Consider the following 13,306-nt stretch of genomic DNA (forward strand, 5'->3'; position numbering starts at 1 on the left):
TTATTTGGGGTGGGAGAAAAATTAAAGCACGTTACTGGAGTCCCTAAGCTGGTGCAGTGGGTCAGTGCACCTGGTTAGTAACCAAAAGGTTGGTGGTTCGAGCCCATCCAGGGATGGCTGGGGGCAGGATTCCAGCATTGCAGGGATTGGACTAGATGACCCTCAGGGTCCCTTCCAACTGTAGAATTCTATGATGTGCCTGTGCAGGAGGAACATAACCTTCTTCCTGTTAGAATTCCTGCTCCATGATTGCAGTCATAGGATTGTCTATCACATGAAGGTATATGTTTTGACTCTACAGAGTGGGAAGTGACGGAGACAGGATGTTTGTGTTACTGTGTTCCGTGAAGTGGGAAATTGTCCTTTGTTCATTCTCTTTGCTGTCTGATGCTAGAGAGAGAGGGAGCCATGTTGCAGTGCTCCATGTGTGTTTATATGTAAATAAAGTAGATCAGTCAAAATGCTGAGTTGCTGAGGTCTGTCATGCATGATGTGCAAGCTCTGCAGATCCCTAAGTGTGCTGGTGTCGGTTGGCATCGGTCGCTGTGATGTTTGGGCTGAAGAAAGCTTTTGAAGGTCCCGAACGAACAGCCAGGAGGGAGAGAACATGCCAGTCGGGAATGTGTCTCTGCCAGGGTCCTATTCGAGTGTAGGCCTCCCTACACACTAGGAAGCCACCAGGGTCATTGCAACAGACCATCCCCTTTCCACTCCTCTTCCCATGATGGACAATTCACTATTCAAGACTGCAGAGCAAGGAATGGCAATAGGGCAGAGATGGGTCTACCATTTGTGCTGATTTTTGCACCCGCCTTGAGTCTTTTTGCCTGGATGGAAGGTGTGTTCTTGAGCTCTGACAATGTATCCTGCATTAAATGCGTGTGTGTGTGTGTGTGTGTGTGTGTGTGTGTGTGTGTCAAAGAGCAATGGTCGCTCTCCCCAAGCCCTGTATCCATGCCCTCTGTTGGAGGACAGGGCTCTTTCTGTTTGCCATTCAGCCTGCCCTGTGCCCCCTAAGCTAGCCTGCTGCCCTCCTGTGTGGTTGAGGATGCTCTTCCGTCTCCACAGTTGAAATAAGAATCACAGAATTGTAGCAAGGGAGGGACCACTAGGGCCATCTCGTCCAACCTCCTGCTATGCAGGAATCTTTTGCCCCACATGGTGCTCAAACCCACAACCCTGAGATTAAGAGTCTCATGTCCTAACGACTGAGCTATCCCAGTAGGATCCAGTAGAATCAGCTGTGAGCCTGATTGACTTCTGTACCTGGAGTTTGGAGGGGAGGAAGACACCATTTTTGCTCTTCTCCTCGGGCAGCAAAATGTACTGAGGCATCCCTGAAGACTTCTATGGAGCTGGATGGCTGGTGTGCTCTGCTAAAGGGTTTTGGAAACAGGGCATATTCCCTTCTGTATGAACCCTTTTTAATGATCAGCAGGCCTAGAGAGAAGAGCGTTTTCAGCTTTTGAAGGAGGATGTCCACATAAAAGCATGCGGCTGCACAACCCCCCTGAAAAGGGCAGCCCCCCCTGATGGTGCATACAAAGCCTCCATGCGGGTCCATAGTCTGTGTGCATTGGCTTTTCCATAAGTTATGCTGAAGCAGGAGCAAGGACAGCCTAGAAAACCCCTGTCTCTGTCCAACTCATGTGCAGAGTTCTCTGACGCCATCAAACTGGCAGAATCCATGCAGCTGGAGGACAAACCAGCTCGCATTCTGCTGAAGACATGCAGAGGAGGGCTGTGGCTCTGCGGTAGTGCATCCACTTCACATGAAGAAGGTCCCAGGTTCAATACCAGGTAGGGATGGGAATGTCCTGTCTTAAAATCCCGGAGGGCTGCTGCCAGTTAGGGTAGACAAAACTGGGCTAGATGGTGTCTGTACAAGGCAGCTCCCTATATTCCCCACCTCTGCTTAGCCAGGCAGGACCAACCCTATCATTGGGCAGAGCGAGGCAATTGCTTCAGGTGGCAGATGCTCGGAGGCAGCAGTATGGCTATTCCTCCAGAGCCACTCTCTTCTTTGGCTGGCCGCTCTTTTGATCTGACTCTGTGTAAGGCAGCTTCCTGTGTGCCTGTGCTGTGACTGAAGGCCACTGAAGGCAGGTGCCAAGAGACCTCTATAAAATATACGTCCCTTCCGCCGAGTGCCAAATCTGCTGTCTCTGAGGACATTTGGCTGAGGGAGCCTGGGATGACAAGCCAAAGGCCAGCGCCTTTACAAGTGGCTCTTGTAGGTCCAATGCGAACGAGAGCGGCAGCAAGGCGCATGCCCCGACATACTAATGTGTTGCGCTGCAGGATGACCTGGTGCCATTGCTCTTCCTGCAATCCGCTCCGATCGCTATTATACCTGAGATTATGCCTGTGCTGCAATGCAGATCGCATACATTGGTCGTGAACTGGCACACACACTGCCTGATAGCACGGAGTGGGGCGTGCAGGCAATCCTTGCCAAGGCGCGCCCAATGCAAATGGGCATTTGTGCGCGCACAGTCTCTGGTCAGTGCAGGTGCTGCCAAGGAAAACAGGACCCTTTGTCCCTGGCAAGGTGTCTGTTGCTAGTGGTGATTTATCAGGGTGAAACGTTTCTGGATGGCAGTCCCCAAATCAGGGTGTCCCTTTTACCTTTGCTTCGGTAACTTTCACAGATGCCGGTGGCTTCCTCTGTCCTTTTGACTTTGACCATGTTTGCAGAACTTGCCTCGTCCCTAAACAGGCTTGCTGTTTCCAGGGGGCTGAGCGCCCTCCTTGTCGCAGAGTGTGTGTGATGCTGCTGCCCTCTGCTGGTAAGAGCTGGCCTGACTTTGGGCGGATTCGAATGTGCCCAGGTATTCACACAGCAAACCCTTGAACTTTTAAAGACCTGTGATCATCACACCTATTCATGTGAAAGTGAGAGAGCATTGCTTTTAGCCACTGCAAGCAGAAGGATAATAACATCCTGGTAAAGGAGCCGAAGATGCTGTTTGGGTAATGCAAGATCTTCATGTGATCAGAAATCACTGCCCCTTTAGTACAGCCCCGACCAACTAGGAAAAATGGCTAATTTAGACTGCAGAGAGGTAATGTATTATCTCCTCCTAAAAGTTCAAAAGACGGGTCACTGTTTGTGGTGTGTATATTCAGCCACTGTTGCCTCTGGAAAATAGGTTAGAAAGAGATTCCCAGCCCCCAATATCAGGGCCCACTGGTATGTAGTGCCATCATTTCCATTTTGTGTTATCGTTTCCCATTTTGCACAAAGTATTCAAGAAGACCAGGAAATTCATTTCACATGCCCTGCTGATTCCCGTTTAAGGCCTCCCCTCCCAGTCAGGATTCTGTGGAGCCCACCCAAATCGTGGAGTCAGCACTGCCACCTCCCAGGCCTCCTCCATGGAGAATGGGGTGGATTCCTTGCCTCTGCTTGTTTTCCTTAGGTGCTTGTAAGCGATGAAGTGGGCAGGTTCCTTAGCAGGCGGCTGTGGAGGAGGGACCGGTGCTGGCATCTCAGCCATCTCACTGACTCGGCAGTCCTACTTCAGGAGAGGCTCAGAAGAGTCAATCTCTGGACACTGGGCACTTAGAGCAAGGTAAGATCATGGTGTGTGTGTGTTTTTTCTGTGTGTGTGTGTGTGTGTGTGTGTGTGAGTGTGAGAGAGAGATCAATGCTTTCATTAATGTCCAGTCTGCAAAAAGTAATAGTTCTGCTCTCTTCTTTGCTGGCCAGGCTGAACCTAGAGTACTGCACCCAGTTCACATTTTAAAAGCATTGAAGTGCTTTAGAGTTTCCAGGGAGGGGAATCAGGATAGTTGCTGGGTATGGAAACCAAATCCTATGACTTGAGGAAGGACCTGGGCATGTTGACTTGCTTAACAGCCGGGGACCAGTTTACTTGCCTTACCCCATATAAACCCACCTGGCTGCTTCAATATAGCAAACTGGACAAGGTTACAGGCATCACTTGACACTCGCTCTGCAGCTGTAAGAAATTTTAGTGTGGCAGTATCTATACTTTGGAAGTCCCTGTCTGTTGACACCAGGCAGGTGCATTCACTCTACTAGTTCATGCTGAAAAACATTTTCGTTTAGGCAAGCCTGTCTAGACATGCAGATGTTGATATGTCTTAATCTTTTATGCTGTTGAGTTTAATTGTTTTTCAAGGTTTCTATTGATAATTTTAATATTTATTGTAACCTCTTAGAGGGTTTCCTACAATCAAGCAGTATATAAATCTTGTTCAGTAAGATAAATAATTGTTTAGCTCGGGGAAGAGAAGATTAAAGGGAGACATGATAGCTGTCTTCTGACTGTTGGATGGGCAGAAGTTGGAACAGATGTTTGCTGATGCTCTGGAGAGGGCAGAAGGAGATCTGACAGCTGGGCATTGCAAAGAAGAAAAAGAAAAGCTTTAATGGTTGTTCAACATTTATATACCACTTTTTTGTAAAAAGGAACCACAGCACCTCTAAAGCTATGAACTAAAATGTCAAAATTCTCAATAAAACCAGTTATTGATACTTTCCCGACAGTGAAAACTAAACGTTTGAGATTTTTAAGTTTGGGGAAAAAGACAACTGATGGGAATAATTTAAAAAAAACCAGGGTCACCAATGGCTGTTGTGGCCCCATCGAGTCCCGTTGCTGAGCAAGCTGGGGCTAGGAGTCTCTAAGGAACACTTGCCTGAGAGCAGAATCCACATATGAAGTCAAACAGCCCTGAGGTCAGGGAATCCAGGTGATCACAGAGTCAAGGGTCCAGATGTAGAGGAAGAAGCAGCAAGGTAGGGCCTGGAACCACATACATTGTTTCCAGCATCTGAGTGCTGCTGAGAGCTCTGTTTAAGAAGGCTGAAGCCAGCTGTTTCTCATCAGTACCCTTCTTCTCCATGTCCTTGAAGGCTGATCAGTTGCAGGTGGAGCCATTCCAGCTTCTCCCCTTCAGGCTGCTGTTCAGCAGGTGAAGCTGACCCCTGGCCCATTGTGTGATGTGGAGAAATGGACGGAGAGAAGTTTCCTCCCCTCTGTCATAATACTAGGATCCAGGGCCATGCACTGAAGCTGAATGCTGGAAGCACTTCTTTACACAATGCACATTTGAGCCATGGAGTCCGCTAACCTCTGATGTAGCTCATTGACTTCAATTAGATAAATTCATGGAGGATGAGGCTGCTAGTCGCGAGGGCTGTATATTACCTCCATTATCATAGGCATTATGCCTCTGGGTACCAGTTGATGGATGGGCATTCCAGAGGCACCTGGGCAGCCACTATGGGAAACAGGGTGCCAAACTAGGTGATCTTTGTTTTGATCCAGCCGGGATCTCTCTATATTTTTAGGACTAGATGCAGTGGTGCTGTTAGGGAAGGACTTTGGGCGCAGAAGACCAGGGCTTTGCTCTGCAGAATGAGCAGGAGGGCACCCAAATGCAGCAAACCCACATTCTGAAGCAAATAAAGCAAGAGTATACATCACTCTCTAAAGAGCCCACCTCTGCTGCTAGACCATTAAGTCCAGAGCCTAAAATTACCTACGTGCATCACTGACTGGATGATCCAGCACAATGATGATCTCCCAGATCCTTATGTTCTTAAAAAGTCTTTTTCTCCTTCATATTTAAGTCTAACGTCATCCACATCCACTCACATGAGGGTAAGGGTGCCAATGGCCGCATCACCATCTCTTACCTTCATCTCTCACAACCATCTCTGTGATGATCACTTGTAGGTTTACAAGACCCCAAGACCCTGATTCTTACTTCCAGAGTGACAGCAGGTAGGAATGGTGTCCTGGGGCCTGGGCATCCTGCTCATCCGTCTCCTCCTCAACCTGATCAACCAAGGTGAGACATACAGAACTTAAGAGGAGCACTGCTGGTCCAGACCAATGATCTGTCTGGTCTGCTGGTCTGTTTTGCCCAGTGGCCAGTCGCATGACTCCAGGAAGGGTCTAAGCAGGCGAGGTGGCATAGGCTGTAACCTGCCTTGTGAGAGGAAATGGAAGAACACCAACCCCTCCTTCCTTTTCACCTCACCATTGCTGCCAAGTGGATATCTTGATTATTCTCTGGCTATCTCCACTAAATAGCCTGCTGGACTTAACTGGTTCAGGCTGTGCCAAACCATTCCTCCTGTACTTTTGACCTTCCTGTGAACTTTTGACCCTCATGTGCAAGTAAGCCTTTAAAGCAAAAAGCAAGCATTTTACAACTTGAGTTTTACAACCTAAAACGCAATATAAAATACCCCAAAGCCCTAATCCTTCACAGTAGGACATGACAGCTTAGAGCTCCTGACAAGCTGGGTCATATAAGGAAGGATGGGGTGCAGTTCCAAAGGGGTATCAATGCTTCTGTTACCCAGATCTTGTGTCCAGATCTTGGGAAGTAATAATTGCACCCGATTGTGAGCTGGACAGGCTGCATCTAGAGTACTGCATCCAGTTCTGGTCACCACATTTTAATAAGGGCATTGAGGAACTTAAGAGAGTCCAGAGGAGGGTGGTTGGGATGGTGATGGGTTTGGAAACCAAGTTCTGTGAAGAATGGTTGAAGGAGCTGGAGATGTTTCACCTGGAGAAAAGAAGATTAGGGCAGGAACAAAGGATGCTGCTTTATACTGAGTTAGACAACTGGTCCAGTGAGTCCAGCATTGTCTACACTGACTGGCAGGGGATTTTCACACAGGGGATGTTTTCAGCCCTTCTTGGAGATGCCAGGGATTGAATGTGGGACCTTCTGTATGTATAGCAGATGCTATACATATATGCTATACATATACCATGACCTGCCACCCTTCCCCAGGAGAAGCATGACAAGTGTATTTAAATATCTGAAGGGCTGTCATGCAGAAGTTCAAGCAGCCTTGGCTAGAACCAATGGATGGAAATTTCAAGGAAATAGATTTCAGCTAAAGATGAGGGGGAATTTCCCAACAGCAAGAGCTGTTTGAGAGTGGAACAGAGGCTGCTGTAGGAGGTGGTGGGCTCTCTTTTGCTTGGAGGTGTTGAGGCACCGACTGGACAGCCACCTGTTTGGAAAGGTGTAGTTGCATTTGAGCTGTTCTCTGATAGCCTCCCTTTTCTTTGCTGAGTTTCAGGGAAGTGGACATTTGCATGTAGTTGGATTGGAGGAAATAGGCAGACTTTGAATGAGCATAGCTGTTGGCCATCATTCATATTGTGGATCTCCTAGGTTGCTGTGCTGAGAACCTTCAACAGGCCTTCCGTGTGGAGCCGGATAACGTCACCGTCCATGAAGGGAAAACAGCTCTGCTAAGGTGTGAGGTGGACAACCTATCTGGCATTGTGCAGTGGGTGAAGGATGGGCTTTTGTTGGGACCCAACCAGGACATCCCTAGGTTTCCACGCTACAGCATGGTGAGAGATCCTAGCCAAGGTGAGAAGTCTCCAGGTTTTTTGTGTGGGGGTCATTGGAACTAGCTTCCACCAAGCTGCCACTTCCAACTAGCTGCCTCTATCAATTAGGGCAGGGCTGGGAAATCTGTGGCCTTCCAGAAGTTGCTAGACTACAACACCCATCATTCCTGGCCATGCTGGCTGGGGCTGATGGGAGCTGGAGTACAACAACAACTAGAGCAGGGGTGCACAACCTGTGGCCTTCCAGATGTTGTTGGACTACACCTCCCATCATCCCTGATCACTGGCTATGTTGGCTGGGGCTGATGGGAGCTGTAGTCCAGAAACTACTGGAGGGTTGCAGGTTGTGCACCCCTGATTTAGAGGGCCACAGATTCCCTGTCCTCCGATGTCTGGTTCTGCTTTGCAACACTGCTTCAGCTCTATTTTTGTGAATAAGGTTTTCAAATAATTTCAAGAAAATTGCCAAGGAAGGAAGGGAAGGGAAAAAGCATGGAGACATCTCCAGTCTCATGATTTGCCAGCAATCATGAGAGCTAGGAACATATTTGTGATTTATATTAGGGAACACAGACCCACGATAGGAGTGATGGGGACATTTGTCAGGTTCTGGGGGAAAGACTGGAACTGACTAAGATGTATGTTGGGAGGAATTGTTGTGAAACCGAAAAAAAAACAACTTCTCACATTAGGTTTGTATGAACGTGCTGATGCTGTATATTCCATTGCTGCTAAGATATATTGCTTCACCCACTGCCATCCTACTGTTTTAATTTTTTTTTTGGGTTGTTGTTTTTTTGGAGAGGATTTAAATGGTTATGATATTGACTTAAGTGTTCTTCCTGGGGAATCCTGTATGATTTTTTTTAGAGGGGAAGCAGTGGCAATTTCTTTATTTAAATAAAACAAAACTGAAATGAAGTCGAAACTTGGTGCTTCTGAAATAACTGATAAATGGCATTTTTAGGACACCAAATCCTGCATTAGGAAGAACAGCATCAGCGTATTAATAGTTATGGAGAAGGTGACACAGTATAGTCATACCTTGGGTTACAGATACTTCAGGTTGCGTTTTTTTCAGGTTACGGACTGCCAAAACTCGGAAGTACTGGAACGGGTTACTTCCGGGTTTCAGCAGTTGCGCATGCGCAGAAGCGCTGAATCTCAACCTGCGCAGGTTGCGAATGCTGCGGGTTGCGAACGTGCATCCCGCACGGATCACATTCACAACCCAAGTGTCCACTGTATAGTGAAATAGCTGGGAGAGGATTGGAGAACCCTCTTGGATGGGTAACAGTGACAGTGCCATGTGTCTGATAACTAGCAAGCCCAAAGCAGGATTGGAGAATGTGTCCCAGAATGAGAATAATTTGAACCAAACATGGGGGAAAATATCATTTCGACTTGCCTTTTGATACTTCAGGCAAGTTTAACCTGCAAATAACAAGGAGCCAACTGGAAGACGATGCCGTGTACGAGTGCCAGGTGGGCCCTTCGGAGAAAAGCAGAGGCATCATCTCTCGCAGTGTGCTGCTCTCTGTGCTGAGTAAGTGCCAGAAGGAATCTGGGAGCTCACGGTCGGCTCCTCTCCTAATCAATTCATTTGCGTTCCCTCTTCCAGAATTGGTTGAGAAACAGCCATGTGACTCTCTGCGGACCACACCCTTTCCCAGAGGCCACACCCTCTTTGGGTTCTTTTGCCTGGCTGGAATGTGCCCTTGTGCTGTGACAATGCCTCTTTCTTCCTTGGGAGAAGGAGGGAGAGATGTGTGGTGCCTGGGCCTGTGTGTGTGTGTGTGTGCCCATAGAAACCTTTGTGTTTCACATGGCTGGAATGAAGCCTATTGGACAAGAGAAGCATCACATCCAATGCTCTGCCCACTTCTGCATCTGAACTGCTATGCAGACCCTGGAAGGTTGATCCCAAGAGAATTTGGCCCCTGAGCTGAAAAGGGTTGCCTGATCTGACTGAATCTGCTTTAACCCTTTGCACACAATGGTTTTAGCTATGAAAGTGCTGTGTGGTGTCAGGGACCGTGTTGAGGAGGGATGCACTGAGGAGGAATGGTGGGAACCCCCCTTCGCCCTGCTCCTGCTCCTGAATCTTCCTAGGAGCAGGAGGATAGTCTAGATCTGGAACAGCGGTTAGCAGAAGGGCATAGTTCAGAAGGCAGAAGTTGGGAAATACTGGATGGGGAACAGCTAGGAGAAGAAACACTGGAAGAGAGAGGGTTAACAGATTCACAGCCTCTGGACAGCCCAAGTTTGAGAAGAGCTCAGAAAGACTCAGAACAGAAAGCACAGAGGGTACAAGCTCAGATTACAACACGTAAGAGTGACATAGATTAATAGGGACGGAGGGAGTGTAAGCCTTAATTGGGAGCACCACCATTCTGGGTTGACGCTTTCTTTTGTCCTTCGCTGTGTTTATTAAAGAAACTAACTGGTAAGAATTCCTTTCGTTTGATCTGCTCATTTAGGGCCACGGGGGCCAATTCCCCGAAGCCTGACATGTGGGGAGGATGCTTCTGGTGGTGGAAGTAGAGTGGAGAAAAGCAACCACATCTCACCCTTCTTCACTTTACTTCTTTTCCTTATAGTTCCCCCCAAGAGGCCGCTCATTAGGGAGTACCCAGCCAACAGCACAGTGACCTGGGTGGCTGGTATGGAATATACGGTGCACTGCCAGGTGGAAGATGCCCGGCCTGCAGCCGAGATCACCTTCCGCAGGGGTGAGGAGGTTGCATGGATCCTAGTTCCTTCCACAAGTTGCGGGATTGTTCTTTGGGAGGGGAGGGGCAGGGGCTGATTTTGTGTCATACACCTTGCCAGTGGTTGCTGGTGCTCTTTGTGACTTGTAGGGCGGGGAGGCTAACCAGTAGGTGTAACCCATGGCAGGCAGAGGCAACTAATTCTAGTATTTGCTCCATCCTTCTCTCCACTGAGTTCTACAAGGGCAACACAAAGATGGAGGCGGTGGCAGTGCCACCCCCTGGACTGAGCAGAAAGAGGAAGGCAGGCAGGTGGGGCTTGGGTGAAGGCAGACAGGTTGGTGGGGTAGTGCCCATTTGCCCTAATGGATCATCCTCCAGTTTCTCTCATTTTCACTGAGCAAAGAGATGTTTCTGGGACAATGGTTCCACTGGCTGGTTCACAGGCCCTCTCTGAGGTCCAGAGAGACCTGTGCCACTTCCACATTTTGTGTCCCCCCCGGCCATAATAACAATAATAAAAATAACACATGAAAACAAAATACGGCACCCACCCAGAAAACATTGATATATAATCTGAATGTTTTATTTATTTAGGAAATGCTTTTCTAGTGTCTCTCTGTGCAAATGCATTCATCATTGATTGAGGAGGAAATCTAGCTTTTGCACAGTTATAATGAGGAATTCTCATGCATGAATAATTCCTTAGTCAACTAGAGATAAAACTATAGAGAAACTTAAATGTAACATTTCTCCGCCTTTCAACATACATTTCATCCAGCACCAGACACCAGCAGCGGTTTGTTTATACAATCAGCTGATCTGAGAAGATACATTCACCATGGTCTAATCTTGTGCTATCGGAACCATAAATATTAATATTGGCGAACATTTTAAAGTCTCTAAAATAACACAATCAGATTTGTCGGGGTGCCATTAAAAGTAGCAGAGCAAATGGCAAGGCGAGTTTTGGCCCATGGAAGTTTGGGTGCAACTCAATTCGTAAAAAGAGAGCTTTGCATTGGATTAAGACAAATAGACTGAGGGACAGTCACATTCCCATACTATCCATGTACCTTTAGCCTATCAGCTTAGTTCTCTATCTACTTGTTGTTTAGACTGATATGTCTTCAGTTGCATCCTGTTTACAGCTTCTTCCTTTTCCCACTGATTCTTGGACCTCAAGAGGAGAGGTCATCTTTTACTATACTCTGAGAGAGTAGATGAGCAAGCATGGATGCCTTGTTTTCTAGACTAGTTAGGTTGTTGTTGTTGCTTGTTTAAGGGGAACATACTAGACATCATAAAATAGAAGGAAATTTCTCTGGATGCTTAGATCCAGTGTTTGGGGCAAGTAATCTTTGGTGAGAGAGCCCCAGCAGAGATTTAAAATCACAAACATGCAGCAAAGTAAAGCGTGGAAATATTGGCTGTTAGACCTTTAAAATACCCCCTTCTAAGTTTCTTCCAAAGCTCCGCTCTTCCCTTAGCATAGAAAGAGACCACACGATTGGTAAGTTAAAAATAGTTTACTTACTCTTCAAAGGTCAGATTCATGTATTTTTTCCATACAGCAGCAAGAAAAGACACGCAGTACAACTTAGTTTCAAAAAGTGGGAAATGCTTCTAAGTTATTTGTATAGAAGCACAAAGATGGCTTGGAACATTCAGCTTAGATATCCTTATTAGAAGGGTTCACATGGTGGAAGAAAAAGAACAAAGTGTTTGGTAACCCTACCTCCCAAAGTGAGGGTGTGTAACCTAGCTAAGCCTGGCAGGACAGCTTACTCTGTGGTCTTAACCCCTTCATGCATCCATTAGAGTTAAGTATGTTGGCTAAATGAGGCTGGTATATACCACATTCTAGAACTAGAAACTTTTCTATCTGAGTTATGTATTTCCTACAATAAACAACTCCCCCTTTCCCTACACGCATCTCTCTCTGTGTAATTGCAACAGGTAAAGTCTACTCTCTAATCAAGACTCACTAGTTAAACGCTGCTCACACTGCATACGAAAGGATTTCATTAGGTAATTGGACCCTCTTATCCCAACAGAAATTCTGTTGCACAAGCTGTCGTTGAAATGTCCTGGAACTGTGCCAGAGCATGGAAGATGGTGATCTGTGCTTAGAACTTAGGAAGCTGCCTTATTCTGATTCAGACCTTTGGTACACGTGGCTCAGTACTGGCCACACTGTCTGGCTGTGGCGTTCTAGGGTTCCCGGCAAGGAGACATTCCCTGTGCAATCTGGAAATAACAGTGATTGAGGCTGGGACCATCTGCCTGCACAGCAGATGCTCTTCAACTGAGCTCTGGCCCCTGTCTCATAATCAGAGCCCTGCTAGATCAGATCTAAGTCCTGCATTGTGTTCTCACAGTTGCCTCTGGGAAGCCCTCAAGCAGTTCCTGAGCAGAATAGCGGCCTTCTCCTGCTAACTGGTTTTCAGAGGTGTGTTTATTAGTGGGGAAGGGAGGTACCATTCTAGGGTCTCACCTTGGGCACCCAGCTAGTTTAGGCCAGTTTTTTCCCTTCCTAGCATGGGGTCCCTTGCTTCATACTGTGCTAGTCTTGGCGGGGTGGGGTGGGGGTATTTTTGAGGGCTACCATGGGGGTATGTGGAAGGTTGACTAGGCCACGGAATTAGCATCCCCCTTACCAATCTTCCCTTTCTCCCCAGGTGACAAGGAAGTGACAGATGTGTCATCCAGCATCCAACCTGGCTCCAACGACAAGCTCTTCAGCACAGAGGCCATGCTGAGGTGCGAAGAGCATGGAAGGAGCTCTATAGCGCTAGCCCCCAGTCGCCTGTATGCAGGGCTGCTCTGGGATGTGGGTGGCGCTCTGGTCTAAACCACTGAGCCTCTTGGGCTTGCCAGTCAGAAGGTCGGCAGTTCGAATCCGCAATGGGGAGAGCTCCCGTTGCTCTGTCCCAGCTCCTGCCAACCTAGCAGTTCAAAAGCACACCAGTGCAAGTAGATAAATAGGTACCACTGTGGCGTCAAAGTAAATAGTGCATCCGTGTGCTCTGGTTTCTGTCACGGTGTTCTGTTGCATCAGAAGCGGTTTAGTCATGCTGGCCACATGACCCAGAAAACTGTCTGTGGACAAGCGCCAGCTCCCTTGGCCTGAAAGCAAGATGAGCGCTGCAACGCTATAGTCACCTTTGACTGGAGTTAACCGTCCAGGGGTCCTTTATCTTTTTTTTAAAGGCTGCTCTACAGTGGAAGTCA

General features: G+C 47.6%; 1 protein-coding gene across 1 annotated transcript in view; it reads left to right on the plus strand.

Annotated features, from left to right (window-relative positions):
- Positions 1-3,038: 3,038 nt before the first annotated feature.
- The window catches only part of NPHS1 (NPHS1 adhesion molecule, nephrin), a 61,026-nt gene continuing 50,758 nt past the window's right edge, over positions 3,039-13,306 (plus strand). Inside the window, exons 1-6 of the mRNA XM_083512287.1 lie at positions 3,039-3,575; positions 5,712-5,826; positions 7,177-7,380; positions 8,785-8,907; positions 9,962-10,093; positions 12,754-12,835. Coding sequence (XP_083368413.1) covers positions 5,766-5,826; positions 7,177-7,380; positions 8,785-8,907; positions 9,962-10,093; positions 12,754-12,835 — 602 coding nt within the window. The 5' untranslated portion in view covers positions 3,039-3,575; positions 5,712-5,765. The remainder of the gene's footprint in view (positions 3,576-5,711; positions 5,827-7,176; positions 7,381-8,784; positions 8,908-9,961; positions 10,094-12,753; positions 12,836-13,306) is intronic.

Source organism: Podarcis liolepis (assembly GCF_965112155.1).
Source record: "Podarcis liolepis genome assembly, chromosome: 7".
NCBI classification, from domain to species: domain Eukaryota; kingdom Metazoa; phylum Chordata; class Lepidosauria; order Squamata; family Lacertidae; genus Podarcis; species Podarcis liolepis.